Below are 20721 nucleotides of genomic sequence, written 5' to 3' on the forward strand. Positions count from 1 at the left end.
CTCATGCAGCTCAATATCAAAAAAACAAACAACCCAATCCAAAAATGGGCAGAAGACCTAAACAGGCATTTCTCCAAAGAAGATATACAGATTGCCAACAAACACATGAAAGGATGCTCAACATCACTAATCATTAGAGAAATGCAAATCAAAACCATAATTCAAAAAGAGTGAAGCACCACAATGTTCATTGCAGCTCTATTTACAATAGCCAGGACATTCAAGCAACCTAAGTGTCCATCGACAGAAGAATGGATAAAGAAGATGTGGCACATGTATACAATGGAATATTACTCAGCCATAAAAAGAAACGAAATTGAGTTATTTGTAGTGAGGTGGATGGACCTAGAGTCTGTCTTACAGAGTGAAGTTAGTCAGAAAGAGAAAAGCAAGTACCGTATGCTAACACATATATATGGAATCTAAAAAAAAAAAAAAAAAAAAGGTTCTGAAGAACCTAGGGGCAGGACAGGAATAAAGACGCAGACATAGAGAATCGACTTGAGGACATGGGGAGGGGAAGGGTAAGCTGGGACGAAGTGAGAAAGTGGCATGGACATATATACACTACCAATTGTAAAATAGGTAGCTAGCAGGAAGCAGATGCATAGCACAAGGAGATCAGCTCGGTGCTTTCTGACCACCTAGAGGGGGATAGGGAGGATGGGAGGGAGACGCAAGAGGGAGGAGATATGGGGATATATGTATACATATAGCTGATTCACTTTGTTATACAGCAGAAACTAACACAACATTCTAAAGCAATTATACTCCAATAAAGATGTTAAAAGAAAAGAAAAGCAGACCAAAAAAAAAGATACTCCTGAAGAAGAATAAAATGAAAGGATTTTCCTTCCTAGATAAGATTTTGGAAAAGAAAAAAAAAGCTGTAGTAATTAGAGTATGGTATTAGTGTATCAAAATCTAAATTGACCTTTCCAAGTAAATAGTAACCCCAGAAACAGTCTGAAATTCAATTTAATTTGGTCTCATTTATTTTATCTGGCAATCCTACACATCAGAGGAGATAGGTACAAAAGTGTTCATAGTAACATAGTTTATAACAGCAATATCTGGAACCCACCTAAATTTGCATTGAGGAAATAATGGATAAACTGTTTATTCACACAATGGAATATTAGGCAGCAGTGAAAATAAGTGAATTAAAGCTACGAGAAATAACATAAATGAATCTTAGAAACATTATTAAACTTTAAAAGCAATTCAAAGACTATATGTTAGAAATTGCAATACCATTTTGATAAAGTTCAAAATCAACCACAACTAAACAATATATTGTTTAGAGATCAGTACATGTGTGATAAAATATTTACAAGAGAATGAGAAACAAAATAAGGTGGTCATTACCAAACTAATGGCAGAGGCAGGAGAACAGGTTAGAGGAGGAATTTAGAGATTGATGTGATGGGTGTTGGTCATGTTCTGGTTCCTATACAGGTAGAAGGTACATACGTGTTTATATTCCTGCTATGCTTTTTACTCAGACATGTTACGTAAGTTTTCCTGTAATGCATATTACATAAAACATTTTTTTTAAAAAAGATCAATATCAGGAAACTTAAGTGAGCTGAACCTCATCTACAGACAGAAAGCCCTTGTGCTTTTTGGATATCTCTCCTAAAGAATAAGAATAGCATGACATGCAATCAGAGAAATAGTGAAAGGTACAAAATACTACTTGATATCTAGCTCCTGAGAGAAGCTAGGAGATGGTGTGTACACACAAGACCAATTCAACCAAATAATCAATTAAGTATATATAAAGCCGATACAGTACTTTCTGCTAAGTACTGTGCTAGATTGTGGTGGTGCTGGGGAGTTGTTTACAAGAGCTTCTCAAGAGTGGCTGCAGAAGACTGTTAGCGCTACAACAAGAGAGCCACACATTAAGCACCATATTATGTCGGTACAGACTGTAAGAGAATTAGTCCAGTCTGCTTCTCAATAAACCCTCTTTAGATCCTCTTTCCCCGTGAGGGTGGTTTGAGGTTAGGAATTTTTCCTCCTTAGCTGTAAAACTTGACTTCTATCACTCTAGGATCACTTTAAAGGAGAGGGACAGTAAGGGTAATATCGATTTGTATAAGCTAGCCTCATGTTGACCTAAAATCCTTCTTGGGCTCACAGGCCACTTGAGATGTAAACTTCTCTACTGAAATTAAACACGTCCATCTTACTCCTCTAAGACAGCTGAGCTGCTAAAAGCAAATGCGACAACGCAGGCGCAGTAAACATCGCGCTGTCTTGGGAGGACCCGGCTGGAGGTGGAGCTGCCGGGACCGGATGTAACGTCACGGGGCCGGATATCACGGAGGGTGTGTGCGTCCTGTCTTAGCGGGCGGGGCTCAGAGCCTGGTTTCCTCGGCTACCATCGGCTGCTGGACCGCGCGTGGCGTCCCAGCTTTGCAGCTATGGGGGCTCCTGCAGGTTTGCAGGCAGACTGCGAGGCGCTGCTCAGCCGCTTCCAGGAGATGGACAGCGTGCGCTTCGAGGACTTCACCGACCTCTGGAGGAGTATGAAGTTCGGGACCATCTTCTGGTGGGTGTTTCTTGTCCACTACCCGCCTGTCTCCCCGCTCAGAGGCGGCGTGACAAGTTTCTTCCTTGCCCTTCGCTTCGCCGCACCTGGGAAGGGCTGAGAAAAGTGGCAGTCTCTGAACACTGCCTCCATCTCCCCTGAGCTCTCACCTGTACTTGGCCGCGCGCTTCCCCTGGGCGATTTCGTTGGCTTGGGTTCCTTCCATTTGCGGCCTCCTCCCGAATACGTATACCTGTACTTGGCCGCCCATCTAAACTCTTCTACCTCCACTGCTTCACCCGGACCTAGGTCACCATCTTTTGCCCTCCTCTAGTCTCGTTTTCTTAGAACTCCATATTTAAAAACAAAACAGACACACAAGCAAAGACAAAACCCTGCATGATTGAATTCATTTTTCACACAACCGCCGAAGTTCTGAAGTGCAAATTTGCGCACGTCACATCCTTGCTTCCCACTCTTCAGTGGTTTCCATTGCCCTTGGGGTGCAGCTCAAATTCCCTAACATGGCTGGCAAGACCTTTCGTGATTGGCCTCTGCCCATGGCTGCGCCTTCATCTACCAGTCCACTCCATGCACTAGCTTTCTTGCTGCAGCGTCTGCACGCGGCCCTCTACAGGCGTTTCCTCAGCCTAGAGCTTTACTTCAGCTCCCTTTGCCTGGCCACCTTATTCTTCACTCAGGTTTAAGCTCACATGACAGTTCCTCAGGGAAGGCTTCCTTTGCTCTTCTGGACTAAATAAGGTGTTCATGATCTCTTTCTCCTGTAGCACTTTGTGCTTATTTTATCTCTTGACTTAACCTCATTTTAAGTGTGTAGTTCAGAAGGCAGTATAATGTAGTGGTTAAGAGCATAGATTATGGAGTCCAACTGCCTGAATTTGATCAGAGTCCACTAACTGATTATATGGTAAGTGCACTCTAAGTGCTCAATAAATATTCAGTTATTATTTTTAAATTTACCTTCCACTAGATTGAACTCTGTGAGGACAATGACTGGATGAGTCTGGTATTCCATTAGCATAATACTTACAATATTGAAAAGGCTAAATAATTGACTGAATGAATGAATCCTTGTGATTAAAACTGTGTTTTGCTGAATAAAATGTAAACGTTCTCTCTTCTTTCTTAGTTGATGAAAAATAGCTGCCTGTATAGTTTGTACATTGTAGGGGATGGAGAATGGAGAACCGTTTGTTGTACAGTTAATGAAAGGAGAGGAACTAATTTTTTTTAATGGTGGTAAATGTAATGCATTTATAGCTGTATTTAATCCATAGAACAACTCTGAGATCAGAAATTATCCTTGTTTTATAGATGAGGAAATTGAGGTTTAAGAAGGTTAAGTAATTTCTCCATGATCATGCAACTAGGTGGCAGAGTAGATATTGAAACCAGTATGTCTTACTGTTTCTGAAACCCATGATATTTCACTGTATCCCTCTTGGGAAAAGTGGTAGTTTAGAAAAAATTTTCTGGGGTTACCCCAATTCTTTCTTTTTTTTTAAAAAAATATTTATTTATTTATTTATTTTTGGCTGCGTTGGGTCTTCATTACCATGTGCGGGCTTTAGTTGTGGTGAGCGGGGGCTAATCTTCGTTGTGGTGCGCGGGCTTCTCATTGCGTTGGCGTCTCGTTGCGGAGCACGGGCTCTAGGCACGCGGGCTTCAGTAGTTGTGGCATGTGGGCTCAGTAGTTGTGGCGCTGTGGCGCACGGGCTTAGTTGCTCCACGGCATGTGGGATCTTCTTGGACCAGGGATCGAACCTGTGTCCCCTGCATTGGCAGACGGATTCTTAACCACTGCGCTACCAGGGAAGCCCCCTACCATGGTTATTTTATATATTAATATTTTAAATTATTAACCAGTGATAATTTATAACCCCACTCCTTTTGCTCCCAATTCAGCAATAAATTTGATGCTTTAGGAAGATGCATCATGTTTACCTAGTGTCTCAGTGTAAGAAGCACAGCAGAAAATTTGGTCTTCGTGCTTAAATCATGAAAGGGTCAGATGTGGAATGCCCATCCACTGTCTAGCAGCTGCTATTTAAACAAGTATATACCTCTTCTGTTATTTTTTTTTCACAGCCATAATATATTTTCTCTTTGTTTTCTAGTGGTAGAATGAGAAATTTAGAAAAGAACACGTTTACAAAGGAAGCTTTGGCTTTGGCTTGGCGATATTTTTTACCTCCATACACCTTCCAAATCAGAGTTTGTGCTTTGTATCTGCTGTATGGATTATATAACACCCAACTGTGTCAACCAAAACAAAAGGTAATATTCGGTGAGTTGTTTTCTTCCAGCAGAAATATGAAACAGGTACAATATTTTCACAACCAACTGATGTAAATAGAAATGCCAGTGCTTCAAAATTATAATACATTTGTGAAAAAAGATTTACATTTACTAACAACTTTTTTATTCCTCTTGTTTGCAGATTAGAGTTGCCGTGAAGGATTGGGATGAAATTTTAAAATTTCAGCAAGATTTGATAAATGCACAACATTTTGATGCAGCTTATATTTTTAGGAAGCTACGACTAGACAGAGCATTTCACTTTACAGCAATGCCTACATTGGTATGTTATCTAAAATGGATTGTTTCTCAAAATGAGAAATTATGCTTTATTGTCCATAAAGTACCTAAGTCTCCAGAAAGTGGAAAGACTATTATATAGTTTCCAATACTCGAAGAAAGTCTTCTTAAAATAGGAAACAGTGTTGGGCATTCCTGGCAGTCCATTGGTTAGGACCCTGCGCTCTCACTGCTGCGGGCTCGGGTTCAATCCCTGGTCGGTGAACTAAAATCCCACAAGTTGCGTTATTTCAAAAGTCTAACAGTCTTTGAAACATGGATTATTTAATAAATATATACTTAGAGCTGTTTTTTTTTATCCATGTTTACTGATAGACAGTTTTTGCTGCTAGCTTACTTATTTCAGTACTTAAAATATATCTTATAAAAGACATCTATTTTAAAGACATTCATTATTATTTAGCTGTCATACAGAATGAAGAAAAAAATTCAACGAGCTGAAGTTACTGAAGATTTTAAGGACCCAAATGATCATGTAATGAAACTTATCACTTCTGATGTATTAGAGGTAAACTTGTTCTTATGTTCTTGAATTTAAAAAAAAAATTGTTTTATTAACTACGTATTGAAGTTATACCTTCATCTACTGGATACTGAAAATTTTTCTAATGCTTTTAACCAATCATAGAATGCTATTACCTTCTCTAAAGTGTCAGGAATATTACATCCTAAATATATCAAAATTTCTGGAATAAATCTTGAAACACAGTGAGAAACAGAAAGATGTAGAAGACTTGTCTTAGACTAAGGATACTTAGATTCAAATACTGAAACCACCATTTGTATTTGACTTTAGATAGGTCATAAAACAAGAATTTAGTGACATTATTTTTTTAACAATATGTGTTCATTTCCTAAGTTCCTTTTTACAATGCTTGTGTAAAAACCCACCGCTGAAAACAGTGAAGCTATTTCGATGAAACGAAAATTTGAGGTCAAGAATAATGGATAAGGGGTGCGGTCTTAAAACAGCTTTTCCATCTAATATATTTTGGTATTTTATTTGAGTTGTGCAGTGTTGAGAAACATCTTCTTTTGCGTTGATAAGTAGTGATACAGAGTTTTACCTGAATGGAAATGTTGCCCTGAGGTTAAAACAAAACCTCACTAAAGGGCTGCAGCCTTCTAATCAGTGATCCATTCTCTTTTCAAAAGAATGGATTTATACGTACACAGAGAGTGCGTAGAGCAAGCACGAGCAGGTGGGGGCCTTAGTCATGTGTTTTTCATTTCTTTGAAGCTTAGTTTCCCCCTCTTTAATATTAGGATTGCAACCCTTATTTCATCCAGTTGTAAGAATCGAGACCAACTTGTACCTGAAGAGTGCTGAGTGTGGCCTATAGCACATAGTAGACTCTTCCTAGTAAATGTTACTGCTTTTCCCCCGAACCCTGTTCAGTCTTTTCCTATATCAGGAATGAAAGAGGGATCAGATCTTTGATTTGCTCAAATGTTTCTCTGTGTTCTGGGTGCTGCCATGTTCTAATAACTTTAGCCGTTAGGTTGCATCTATGATTTTGTAATTCAGATAGCAAATCGATTTTTTTTTTTTTTTTTTTTTTTTTTTTGCGGTACGGACACGCAGGCTCAGCGGCCGTGGCTCACGGGCCTAGCCGCTCCGTGGCATGTGGGATCCTCCTGGACCGGGGCACGAACCCGTGTCCCCTGCATTGGCAGGCGGACTCCCAACCGCTGCGCCACCAGGGAAGCCCGCAAATCGATTTTTGAAAGTGCTCTGTGTCTGCTCTTTATACTGACTTTATTTTTGAGCAAGAATTGCTAATCTGGGGTCCATGGATGGCCTTGAAAGGTTCATGGATCCCTTTCCCCCCTAAATTGTATTGAAAATTATTATACGTATGGACGCTTGGTTAGGGTGAGGTACTCTATCCTCAGATTCGCAAAGGTATTCATGTCCCCCAAAATGTTAAGAATTACTCAGTTAGAGGGAAATTGTTTGCCAAATATCTAAAGACATGGTATAGTGCAGGAGGTCTACAGGATGTTTTGTGTATATTATTTTACTCCTTAACAACATCCCTGCAAATTAGGTGTTTTAAGCTATTTAAAATTTTTTGTTAATTTTTTAAAAAGTAGGTGTTTTTTATCCCTGATTTAAAGTTGAGGAAACTGAGGCACAGAGACATTAAGTTAGGAAGTGATGGAGCTAAGGTTCTGTATGGCTGCAGTGCCTATTTGTTGGATAGCAAAGGCCTTGTCTGAGCTGGGACTGGGGTTGGAAATATATCATTTGCAGACATCTCGTGAAGTATAACAAGAATTAGGATCTTTGCACTCTAGCAGCTGAGCAAGAAAGAGGTGGGAGAAGATTATGTAGAAAAATAAATGTGAGAAAAGAACTTTGTATAATAGAGGGAATTTGTATTTTGTCTTTTTCGCAGAGGGGAATCATTTAGAAGTTTTAGAGACTGGAGAGACTTAGAGTGTATATTTAGGTTTGGGGTAAGGAGCCAGTTAGAATGAGGGTTTGTGTAGAAGAGGAGCAGCACAGTCCCTGCTGTGAGGTGGTGGGTCTGTGACCAAGAGCCTGGTGGAGAGATTAGCCTTGAGCAGGAGAAGGCACTTCTTCCTTTGAAACCTTAGGGAAGGAGGTGAAAATGGATTCCTATAATTGGTTGTGAAGAAGAGAAGTACAAGGCAAACAGACCCGATAGCCCGAACTTTAAGAGGCCTCCTGCCAGAACCAAGAATTGAGAAAGTTTGGAATAGCTGTCACGGAGAGTGAAGCTGTCACGGAGAGTGAAAGATGTTGGGATACCAGAAAGGATTTGCCAAGAAGTACTGATGTGAATTATAAAGAGAGAGGCAGAGAATGTTCTATAACAGTAAGATGTTGTTCTTATAAGTATTCTCCCAATGAAAAAAAGATGATCTGAATCCAGTTGGTTGTAATTTTTGATTGTTGACTAATTTAGTGGTTGAATGTTAATTTTTTTCAACATACATTGCTAAACTTTTTTTTTTTCATTTTAAGCTCTTTTACTACAATGTGTTGAATTAAAGATTCCTCTGTTAAATAAATTGTATATGTCAGCAAGCAGGTATGGGAGATTTTAGAGAACAGAGCTGGGGTGATGCACAAAGCCATATTCTTTTAGGGTGATTTGAGAGGAGGGTCAGAAGGGCCAGGCTATGAAATGCCTATTCCTAGAAGCTTCTAGGAATGGAGTAGTCTGTGTGCAGTCATCCTGACTTTATCTGGCATCTTTATCTTTGGTAGCCTTTTCCTTCAATACCTGTGTTGGCTTTATTTGTCCTGTCCTAGAATAGCCCATGACCCATTTTCACTGATAATCCCTAAATTTAATACTTTCCTATTTTCCTTCTACTGCCTACAAATGCTATTAAGTCTTCATGTCAGCATACTTGAATTCTGGTCATGATTCTGCCGCTCATTAGTTCTCTTTTGTGGTTAAGGAGGTATAATAAAACAAGAGAATCGGATATTGAATCAAATTATCTGATTTTTAAAAAAAATTGAGGTATAATTGATATAACATTATATTAGTTTCAGGTGTAACATAATGATTTGATATTTGTATATATTGCCAAATGATGACCACAGTAAATCTAGTTAACATCCATCACCATACATAATTACAATTTTTTTAAGGCATCTGCCTTCTAATTCCAACTCTGCTACTTAAGTATGACCTTTAGGAAATCATTTCACTTTTGAATCTGTTTCTTCATTTATATTTACAATTATAATAATGGCATTACATGTTGAGTATTCACCATGTGCCAGGAACTATGCTGAATGTTTTTTGTATGTTATTTCACCAATCATCATAATAACCCTGCAGAGGAGATAGTATTTTCCCAGTTTTAAAAACAAGGAGGGCCTCCCTGGTGGCGCAGTGGTTGAGAGTCCACCTGCCGATGCAGGGGACACGGGTTCGTGCCCCTGTCCAGGCAGATCCCGCATGCCACGGAGCGGCTGGGCCCGTGAGCCATGGCCGCCGAGCCTGTGCGTCCGGAGCCTGTGCTCCGCAATGGGAGAGGCCACAACAGTGAGAGGCCCGTGTAACGCAAAAAAACAAACAACAACGAAAAAAAAAACAAGGAAACTGAGGGACTTCCCTGGCAGTCCAGTGGTTAAGACAACGCACTTCCACTGCAGGGCGCGCGAGTTCGATTCCTGGTCGGGGAACTAGGATCCCACATGCTGCGTGGCGTGGCCAAAAGAATAAATAAATAAATAAATAAAAATAAAAACAAGGAAACTGAGGATCAAGAAGTTGAGTAATTTGCATAAAGTAACACACAGACACTGGATTTGAATGTCCAGGTGTGTAAAGCTCCAAAGCCCATACACGGTCTATTTCTCAATCCTTTGATTTCGTATAGTGGTTTACATCATACAGAATACTTTCACTTGTATAAGCTCACTTAATACTTCTATAGTGCATTAGGCGTCGTTACTTCATTTTGTACAAATGTGGAATGTGATTCTTAGACTGAGGGATTTGCTCAAGGTCACAATCTAGCAAGTGACAGGATTCAGGCTCAAAACCAGTTCCAGCTAGTGGTCTTTGTCCTGTATTGTAGTGCATGTAAAATAATGGGAATATAGCACATTGTACTGTGTAAAAAGTTAGGGGCTTCCCATGTCTGGACACTCTTCCCCGTTGAAGATCCTGCATATGTGAGCACTCACCACTCCTGAGCTGTTTTGAATTCCTTGAACAGATATCGATCGAGTCCGTCAAAATCTCCTAGAAATGCATTGAGTAGCCTATCTTGGGGATGACTCAGAGGTTGTTGACCATCTGTGATGGATAGTTCTCTGCTGGTCTCTGAGCCAAGTCCCAGTGCTGGTTTTATGTGATTCTTCAGTCCGCCTGCCGTATTTATGCTACCTTTCTCTTTACCCTGTACACCTGCCCATTTGTCTGGAGTTTTCTGGGGGAGGAAGGTCTAATAAATGATGCCTCAAATGGTGTCATAAATCACTATTTCATTTAATCTTGAATCTTACCACTGAGGTAATGAGGAAGCTTATGGGGACAGGCACAGAGCTTTGAGATTTGCGAACGTCAGCCCATCTCTGTGGAGGATTGGGAGAGAGTCATCAGATAGGAATTTCCAGCTGAGCATAAAGAACTGTGTAAATATCCTTCACGTGACAATATGAAATAAAAATGTGATCTTAGTTATCAGGAGTAATACTTAAAGGTATTCTATACTATAAATAATTTTTGTTACATCCAGGAACGCAATCTTAACGTTAACTAGTCTCTCCCCATCGTTTCTGCGTACAGTGTGTATTACCTAATGTTTGTTGAGTTGAACTCAATGATTCCGTACTTCTGGAAAGCAGACTCTTCATTAATAATGTTGTACTAGTTTGCATAATTATATCATTTTCAATGTACTGTAGTATGTTATTCCTTCTCAACTCTGTCACTCTGGAAGGTGATTTTATTTTGTTCTGGTTTTGCCTCTACGTTTCTCCTTGAAAATTGAATTAAAGGACTCATTGTTTCACTTTTAGGAAATGCTGAATGTTCATGACCATTATCAGAGAATGAAACATATAATTTCAGCTGATAGAGCCAATCCAGACAAAGCCCTCAGCTTGATAAAGGATGATTTTTTTGACAATATCAAGAGCATAGTTTTGGAGCATCAGCAATGGTACAAAGACAGAAAGGTTTGTAACTGTTTGATATGTCACCTTTGCATTTGCATCATACGTGACTCTGGCTAGACATGGGTGAGGACGTTGAGAGGCAGCCTTGCTTAGTGGCTATACCTCCTGTGAGGCTAAGATCTGGAGTGCTTTACTTTTTTCGTATCAGCTTTGCCAGTTATTAGCCATGTGATCTTATTTAATCTTACAAATGGATTTTATATGTAATTATATAGCATATTATTAAATAATTAAAATTAATTATTGTAATTATATAATATATAGCTAAATAGTATCCATTATACACACACACACACACACACACACACACGTACACTATGTAGTATACATAATTATGGAGGAATAAATAGTCTTGGTGTACCATGGGTTTATTACAATCTTTATAATTTAGCATTCTCCAGAGGTTACATATTGGCAGTCTTTGGGCCAAATCCTGCACATACTTTTTTTTTTTCTTTGCACAGCATTGTTCCTAATATTTAAAAAATTTGAATTAATTACCAACATATAAATATCTGTGGACTTAACTTAAAATTCCGGACATCCAACTTCTGTTAAAAGTGAGAGGTGGGCTTCCCTGGTGGCGCAGTGGTTGAGAGTCCGCCTGCCGATGCAGGGGACATGGGTTCGTGCCCCGGTCCGGGAAGATCCCACATGCCGCGGAGCGGCTGGGCCCCGTGAGCCATGGCCGCTGAGCCTGCGCGTCCGGAGCCTGTGCTGCACAGTGGGAGAGGCCACAACAGTGAGAGGCCCGCGTTCAGCAAAAAAAAAAAAAAAAAAAAAAAGTGAGAGGTTTGGTGACGCGGGTCCTACTTTGCTGCATGGCAGTGGACAGCTAGACTTGAGTGATGGCTTCTCCCATTGTGACAGAGCATGTGCTTTCTGTTTCTCACGTGCTCTACCTGCCTTCCTTTATCCATTTACAAATCGCATCAACACAAGTCTTCCATTTAGTTTTCTGATCCAATTACTGATGCTAGAACTGCCCGTATTCCATATTAGCCTTTTCAGCTAGAGAAACTTTTTTACTCCGGAAACCTGAGGACCAGCCTTGCTAAATTTACTTTTGAAACCACTATCTAATTTTACTAAATACTTCTAGGAAAAAATAAGTAATTTCTGATTACTTACTGTGTGTTTGATAATGTGTTAGTGTTTTCACAAATGCTAGATAGGCATTATTATCTTATATAGCATTTTTCAGAGAGATTCGTTGCTACTTTTTGGATTATATAAAGGGAGATGGCTCAAAACTCAATTTTAGAAAAGATAAACGAGGAGAGTGATGAGATAACAGCCTTGGGAAGAAGGAAATAATTTGTTTCCTCTAGGGCATTTATTTTAATGAGAGCACATTTTAGAATGTTTGAATACTTTAAGTGCTACAAATGGGTTGCACAAATGACCTAGGCACTTAACGTAAACACTTATTGTAGCACTGTCTTTTAACAACTCTCTTTAATGAGCATTACTAAGACCTTTGAAAACCTGAAGGACAGGAGAATAAACCAGTTTTCTCACTACCACATAAAGTGCATGTCATCTTTCATTAGTTAGGAGGCTTTAGGTATTTTCTTGATGAATTTTGTAACTCTTCGTTAACCTAACCATGATCTTAATGTCAGGTTGTGAACCATGTTTTGATGCTGTGAAATATTTTCTTAGTTTTTTAGTAATTAAATGATTTTCGTTGTTCTGAAATTGATTTTCAGTTAATTTTTAGTTGGTTTGAATTGTAAATGTGTAAATATAACTTTTGATCTTTTAGAATCTATCCTTAAAATCGAAAGGTAAAGATGGAGAAGAAAAGAGTGAAGGAAATTCACAACAATTAGAGGTCAGAAAAATTCACTCTATGATTGCTTATGGGGCAATAGTTTGGTTAGCTTCTTTTCATTTTATGGTGTGGCTGTGATTCTGTATATATTAACCATAATGTCCCATGGTCAGTGTTCTAATACGTATCTCAGAAAATTCTGTAACATGGGTTCTGTGAAGGGCTAGTGTGTTCTCTGCTGGAAACCTTGTGAAAGACCACATCAGTTATAGATTGGGAGTGGGATGTTCACAGTTTTCAACAGGGAGAGGGAAGGATGGTGGTGGAAGGTGTCCTCAGTCCTGAAAGGGGCAGAGTAAGGCTTTTGTAATACTATGTCTTTTCAGCCTTTCAGCCAGTGTGGAGCACAAGCTACTATTTACTGCTTTCTGTCTCCAGAGTTTTCATCCATCTTAGTGGATGAGGCAAGGAGCCATCTTTGTGCATAGGAAGATGAGGAGGGAATGGCCTGGTCACCGGGAATTTCATTCATATCCTCCTTAAATCCTGAATGAAAACAGTCCACAGCCATGGGGATGTTATCATGGCACCTGTTAGAAAGTAGTGCATGTTTATATGCCTTTACTTAATATATGTCCAATAAATGTTAGTTCCTTTTACCTTACCTTCTGTCTCAAATCTTATTTCTGATAAAAAAATACTTGGGAATTCATAAGTTCGCTCAATGTTTGTGTGTTTTAACTTTCTCCCTTTCCTGTTTATTTTTACTTTCAGAGAAGTGAAAGGGCAGAATCATTAGCAAAAATAAAATCAAGGGCCTTTTCAGTTTTTGTTCAGGTAAGTTATATCTTTAATAAGGTAATTTAGAAATTTATGTGATGCTTTTTTAGTCACATTTTAATTTTTTCATCAAAGTAACACTTGTGCATAGTTTTAACTAATAATACTGTAAAGTTTATATAATCCAGCAGTCTCCTGTTCTACCACTTCCTGCCCCTGTACCTCTGATCTCAAGAGGCAACCATCTTCACCTTTTTCTCTTTTATTTCTTCTGGTATTTACCTGGAATTTTGATGCCATTGTTCTTTATTGTCTTCCAGCTTCTAGTATTCCTGATCATGGAAGGTTTTAGGATTTTCTCTTTATCTCTGGAGCTCTGGAGTTTCATGATAATGTACCTTGGTGTAGATCTTTTTTCCATCATTGTCCTTGGCTCCCATGGTGGACATCCTTTTGATCTGATAGCCTTCAGTTCTCAGGAATTTTTGTATTGTTTCTTTGATCGAATTCTTTGCTGCATTTTTGCTCTTTTTATTTTCTTATCTTTCTTTTCTGTTTTTATCTATTTTCAGAGAGATTTCTTAAACTTTATCTTCTGAACCATTATATTGAATTTTTATTATTTCTGCTGACATTTTTTGATTACTAAGATTTTTTTTCTCGTTCTCTGAATCTTTTCTTACTTAAAAAATGTATTCCTTATCTTTTTGTTTTTTCTGGATGCAATATGCTTATCTGCTTGAGGATGTTAATTAGTTTTTTGAAGTTTCCTCCTTTTTCCCCAGAGTTTTTATTTTTGTTTATTCCGTTCTCTGTCATTCATTTTTTTGGCTTTTTTCAAATGTTTGAAGATCCTCAGATCATTAAGAGTGGTCATGTGGAGATACAGCTTTTTAGCCTCAATGCTTTTCTTGGATCTAGTCATTTTTACCAGAGAGCAGGCTTCCATTCCCTTGCCTGGGGGAGGAAAGTGGTAAATAAGCCCAGCTGCCAATGTTTTGGGTGCCTACAGAGAATCTGCCAACAGGCTCACAGTTCCTTCTGGAGGCTTCACTCAACCCGCTTATTTCTAGTAAGAGGCTTTATCCCCTTCCTTAGCTATACTGGTTTCCTCAAGCCTTCAGCTTCTCTGGTTTAGCCTCTCCAGAGAGCAAACCTCCTGTTTTCTACAGGAAGAAGTCAGTTGTTCAGCTTTGAGGCTGCTAAATGGGATACTATTCCCTATGTAGATTTTTCATATATCTACCCATTTTTTTAGTCCCACTTCTGATGACCCCAATTCCTGATCCACTTGGACCAGCTTTCCTTGTAGTAACTTCCTCAATACAGGCAATTAGATTTCAGCTTTCTTCATTCTAAGTCAGCCATCACTTTTACACTTCCAAAATTTTGTTGTTTTGTTTACAGCTGCATTGTTTCCTATTATCTCCATTTTGTGAGTTTATTCATTTTTATTCCTTTCCTCTCATTTTAGTGGAGTTTCAGGAAGGAGCACCAATAAACTCATATTTTTTTCTGTTTTTTTTTTTTATGAATCTAAATATGACTTTATTCTGTGGGAAACTACTATCATTCTCTGGTTGTAGAAATAAAAAGGAATAAATGAAAAAATTAAAAGTGACTGTAGATTAGTTAAGTGTTATATATTTGCTGTACTACAGTAACTTGAGTACAAAATATTGTTGAATGAAAGCATCAAGGACAATAAATTAATTATTCCAAATTCTTTTAAACCAGAACTATTTCCATATTATATAGGCTAATTGTTGTTTAATGTATTTCTTAAGACATTATGAAATACTTTAAAAAATAATTAAAAATTAAATTGTAATCCCCATAAATTGTTATGTGTGTTATTGCATAGTTGTAGTTTTTTTAATTATTGAGGTATAATTAACATACAGTGCATGGTAGCTTTTAAACTGTTGTTAATACCTGCACCACATATATGACATTCACTGAAAACTGTAGTCAGAGCTCTGCGTAAGCAAATAAAGGAATTTATTGACTGATGTAACTAAAAAGTGCTTGGACTGTCCCTCCGTTTCTCACCTCTTATGTTGCTTTCATTGCCTTCAAGTGCGATTCGTGACAGCTCCAGCCTTGCATGTTCCCAGCTTTAGGTTCAGTGGAAAGGGAGAATTTTCCTTTCTAAGTTAAACAAAATTCTAAAATTGAGTTACATCAGCTATGACAGATCACACACCCACCCCTGAACAAATCATGGTGGCCCTGGGAATGTGAAACTCATTTTGACTAGATCGGGGCCACATGGCCATACGTAGAGCCAGGCATAAAGTAGTTCCACTTGAAATACATGGTGCTAACTAAGGAAAATAAAATGTTGTTAGAAGAAAAGGAGAATAGGTTATCAGGTGGTAAAAATGGCGATACTTGTCCTTTACACCTCCATTTCCCAGCCATGCAACTGCAACAGTTTAACCCAACAAGGATATTTTAACCCCGTTTGAGCAGATGAAGATGACAGCTTCAGGGAACTCTTCCTGTTGTAAAGCTAAAAGAGTATATACATGTATTAGGTATTAACCAAGCGAGTATCATGGTAAAGTACTTGATGACAAGTATTTCTGTGAATGTTTCCTCATCTTTGATTGTCTGTTTTGTTGTTCCCTAAATCACCTGTCAGTTGGGTTCATTTTGCGATTCATTGTAATTAATTGGATTTGCAACTATTTAGGCATCCAAGTCAAGAAGGCATCGTCAGGTCAAACTTGATTCTTCTGACTCTGATTCTGCATCTAGTCAAAGACAAACCAAAGCAACTAGGAAAAGAAAAAACAAAGAGACATTGAAACCAGAAGGAAGGAAGATGTCTTCCAGATACAGAGGTAACTTTTTGAGACTTAAAAAGGGAAAACAGGTCTTATTTATTTACAACCTCCTCTCACCATGTTTTCTTTATTAAAAAGGACGATTACTTGTTTAAAAACCTTGTGAGATTTAATATTAAAAATAAATTATCTTAGATTCTTGGGATCTTACTACTGAAAGGGACTCTAGGAGTCATCAAATTCATCATTTCATAGATGATGAAATTTAGGCCCATAGAGATTAAATAACTTGTCCAAAGTGATATAGTTAGTATAGAATCAATCCAGAATTATCCAGAGCATACTTTATTAGTAATTTTTGTGTGTGAATCAAACTTAGGTGTAGAATAAGGTATGATAAGTAATACATTCTATAAACCGTATTTTCCATTCGCTTCACTAGCTAAGCTGTGCCTGCTTTTCTCTTGAAATAGTTTATCTATAAAATTACTTTTGGTATTTGGTTTTTTTAAAAAATGACTATATACTCAAAAAGTTTAATTTTTAAGCATTGCACAAATAGTATATGTTCACCATACATAAAGTTGGAATCTGATTAGCAGGCTTGGGGGAAAAAAGGAGCATTAGAAACATAGTAAATATTTAGTGCCTAATATAAGAAACACAGAGCCACTGTAGCAGTATATGAAGATATGTTATAGCCTTGTAACATATTTTTTTCCTATATCGAGGCAGCGGAGGGAGAATTGAAGTTAAATACCTTTAATACAGTCCAGATATGATCAGTTCCGTAACTTGACGCTTGAAGTGCATTGAGAATTCAGAGGAGACACCACATTTGTTAAGGATAATCAAAAAATACTTCAGAAGGAGAATGTTTTTCGTTTTCTTTACAGAGCTAGCAGATATTGTGAAGAGAACTGTTAGACTAATCTCACTTATAAGTATTAATGAAAAAATTCTAAGTTTTATGTATCAAAAGAATCTCAGATAAAAAACAACTTGACTGCGTACATTCATTCTGAGATGCAGGGATGGTGCAGTTAGGAATCTATCAATATAATTTGCCATATAAATAGGTTAAAGGGGAAAATGTGAATTCATTTTAATAGTTACCCAAGAACACATTTGATAAAATCCAGCATCCATTCTTGATTTAAAAAAATATCCTCCAGATGTGGGGAGTCAGCAAACTTTCTGTAAAGGGCCAGATAGTAAATGTTTTAGGTCCAAGTGGAACCTTCATACATTTCTGGTGGGAATACAGAAAGGTATAGTCACTCTGGAAAACTGGCAGTTTCTAATAAAGTTAAACATATACTTACCAGATAACACAGCAGTCCTACTCCTTGGTATTTACCCAAGAGAGATGAAAACTTATATTCACAAAAAAATTTCTATGCAAAACTTTATAGCAGTTTTATTCATAATGCGAAAAATTGCAATCAGCCTAAATATCTTCAACTGGTCATTGTATAACAAACCGTGGTATAACCATACAGTGCAATACTACTCAGGAATAAAGGCACTACTGATACATGTAATAACATGGATGAATCTCAGTGCACTGTGCTAAGTGACAGAAATGAGACCCAAAAAAGGCTATATACGATATGATTCCATTTATAAGACATTCTGGAAAAGGTGAATCTACAGAGACATAATAAAGATCATTGGTTGCTAGGAACTGGGGGTGGAGGGACGTGTTGACTGCAAAAGGGCACAAGGGAAATTTTTGGTGTGATGGAATTGTTCAATATTCAATATTTTGATTACAGTGGTGCTTGCACAACTATGCATTTATCCAAACTCCTAGCTCTGTACTGCATTAAAAATGGTAGTTATATATTAACTCAACCAAAACCAAACCAAAACAGAGGACATGAGGAAAAGATTGATTCGTTTGATCATACTTAAAAAAGTAACTTCTGGTAGATTAGAATGTTTTTTCTAAGGTATCAGAGATACTTAGGTTTAGAAACCTGCACAAGCATTTTTTATTAATTATCCACCTTATTTCTTTCTTACAAGTGCAGCCGAGAGGTAAGTTGGTCAAGCTGCTTTCTTAAACATCCAGAAAACAGTTTTTTTTATGCGGTTGAAAAGGAGGAGCCGGGTGCAAGCTAGGAAAGAACTTAAATGAAAGTGCCTTTTCATCTGAAGCATTGGACGCACATAACTTATGAAATATCACTTCTTTCACTAGCCATAATTTTTTACTTAATGTAGTACTGAAAACACTTTCATAAACTCTGAAATTAACTTTCAAGGATGGCTGAGGTTTGTTACTGAATTTACCTAGGTGTATTAGGGAGGGTTTAACCCATGAGAAAGAAAGACACTAAAATATGATCTGAATTAGATCCTTAATTGTAACTCAACTATTTCAGCTAACCAGCTTTGTCGCCCCTCTGAAGCGGAGGTAATTTGTTATTCTGCACCTTAATAAAGATTCAAGTGCTTACTAAAAAGTTTCTCTTTAATTAAAAGTTCATTTCCTCAAAGTAGAAAAGTATTTTTGATTTCATAGTTTTTTCAAAAAGAGGTGTCTTATATTCCATAAAATGCAAAACGATCTTGTAAAACCATTTGCAGCACATAAGATTAATGCTAAACTTTTTAATTTTAGGAGAGCTGTTATAAATTAGCAAGAAAAGGACCACCACCCTTTAGAAAAATGGGCTGAGGACATGAACAGGCAATTCATGAGCAAAATGTGGTTACCGTGCATATGAAGAGATATTTAATTTCATTAATAATGAAAGAAATGTAAATTAAAACATGATTTTCATGTAATTTGTTATGTTGGCAAAGATTAAAGATAACTGAATACCCACTGATAGTGAAAGTGTGAGGAAGTAAAATCTGAATTTAAGTGGGAGAATGAATTAGCACATCCTTTTTAGAGAGCAATTTTAAATCATCTGTCAGTTGATTTTAATCAGTTTTAAATGGACATGCCTTCTAACTTAGCAATTCAGTTTCTAGGAATTTATCCTTCACAAGTGACAAAAACACACAGGACATTCGTTGCAGGATTATTGACAAAGACTGTTAACTCAAATGTTTAACATTGAAAAAATGTTTAATGTTGAAAAATCCATATAAAGGAATATTTTACAGTTATTAAAAAGCTGGAGAAAGTTCTATATATACTGACATGAAAATATGTCCAAAATATGTTGATACATCGCTTAGTGAAAATGTTTTTTTAAAGAAGAGTATGATTCGTTTGTTAATAAATATATATGTAGACGCAAAACTACTATAATATAAAATAGATAAACCACAAGGTCCTGCTGTATAGCACAGGGAACTATATTCAGTATCTTGTAGTAAACTAACAGAAAAGAATCTGCAAAAAAAACAATAATGTGTGTATATATATGTATATGTATGTATGTGTGTGTGTGTATATATATATATATAAATAAACTGAATCACTTTGCTGTACAGCATAACATTGTAAATCAACTATACTTCAATTATAAAAATGTAGACAGAAGTACCATATATATCATTGAAGAAATCTAGAAGCATATGACAATGATTAATTCTCAGGGATGGGAAATTTCTAAGTCCATAATTTTCTGTGTTCAACTTTTATGTGATAACCATATGTTTTGTAATCAGGAAAAATCCAAAGATTAAAAAACAAACAAATGTAACAATAATTCCTTAGACTAAGGCAAGTAGACAGATTGGCGTGAAAAGAGGCAAGGTAGTTGGAAGTATAGCGTGTGAGGGGCCCATTTTGCCTGGAGCGTAAAGGATGTGTTGAAGAGCTACTGTTAACGTGAAAAGATATGTTGAGGATTGGATTATATTGTGACCAGGCCTTAAATGTGGAACCAAGAAGTTTGGACTTCATTCCGTAGGCAGAGGAGAGTCATATGAGACTTCTGAGCAAGCAAGTGGTATGACCAGTTTTCTTTGAAGAAAATCAATCTGGGAGTAGTATGGAAGGTAGGTGGGAACAAACGGAAAATAGGAACACTAAACAAAAGGCTGTTAAGGAGTAATGAGGATCTGGCCAGGTGGCTGTAGGAATTAGATAAGCAGATTAACAGTTAGGAAAGCCAATGGATATCTACAGGTAACCAAATATTTAGGCTGGTGGAGAGGGATGAGACAAGGATGCTTAATGCCTAAGCAACTGGGGGATGTGACTTTAACAGAATAAGGATCAGAATGAAGATTTCATTTGGGGGAAGAATTTGCCCCAATCTGCCTTTTTAGGCTCAATTTCTGTAACAGCTGTCTAGCACGTAAATAGGTGCTCAAGTATATTGATAGGATTTACCCAAGTTTGTATTATTTAAGCTTCAGCTATACCTGTTCACCATTCCTAGAACATAAGATGCATGCTTCTGGAAGAACATCAGTAATAGTAATGGTGATACATGATGGTGAAGATGATAACAACTATTATTTATGTAACGCTTATTGTCTGCCAAACTTTTTTCACATGTCCAAGGTCACCTAACTAATAAATGGAGCTGAGACTTGAATGGCAGTCTGTTTGAATCCAAGTCTG

The 20721-nt window shown here is 37.5% G+C and overlaps 1 protein-coding gene across 2 annotated transcripts in view; it reads left to right on the forward strand.

Annotated features, from left to right (window-relative positions):
- The first annotated feature begins 2290 nt into the window (after window positions 1–2290).
- SNAPC1 (small nuclear RNA activating complex polypeptide 1) overlaps window positions 2291–20721 on the forward strand; it is a 28723-nt gene continuing 10292 nt past the window's right edge. For both annotated transcript variants that reach the window (XR_002890993.3, XM_024118373.3), the window contains exons 1-8: window positions 2291–2560; window positions 4678–4837; window positions 5001–5141; window positions 5562–5666; window positions 10677–10835; window positions 12604–12672; window positions 13387–13449; window positions 16091–16241. Coding sequence is in view for 1 of the 2 variants with exons in the window: in XM_024118373.3 (XP_023974141.1) it covers window positions 2433–2560; window positions 4678–4837; window positions 5001–5141; window positions 5562–5666; window positions 10677–10835; window positions 12604–12672; window positions 13387–13449; window positions 16091–16241 (976 nt within the window). In the remaining variant the exon portion in view is untranslated. The remainder of the gene's footprint in view (window positions 2561–4677; window positions 4838–5000; window positions 5142–5561; window positions 5667–10676; window positions 10836–12603; window positions 12673–13386; window positions 13450–16090; window positions 16242–20721) is intronic.

The sequence above is a fragment of the Physeter macrocephalus genome, chromosome 11 (assembly GCF_002837175.3).
Source record: "Physeter macrocephalus isolate SW-GA chromosome 11, ASM283717v5, whole genome shotgun sequence".
Classification (NCBI taxonomy): domain Eukaryota; kingdom Metazoa; phylum Chordata; class Mammalia; order Artiodactyla; family Physeteridae; genus Physeter; species Physeter macrocephalus.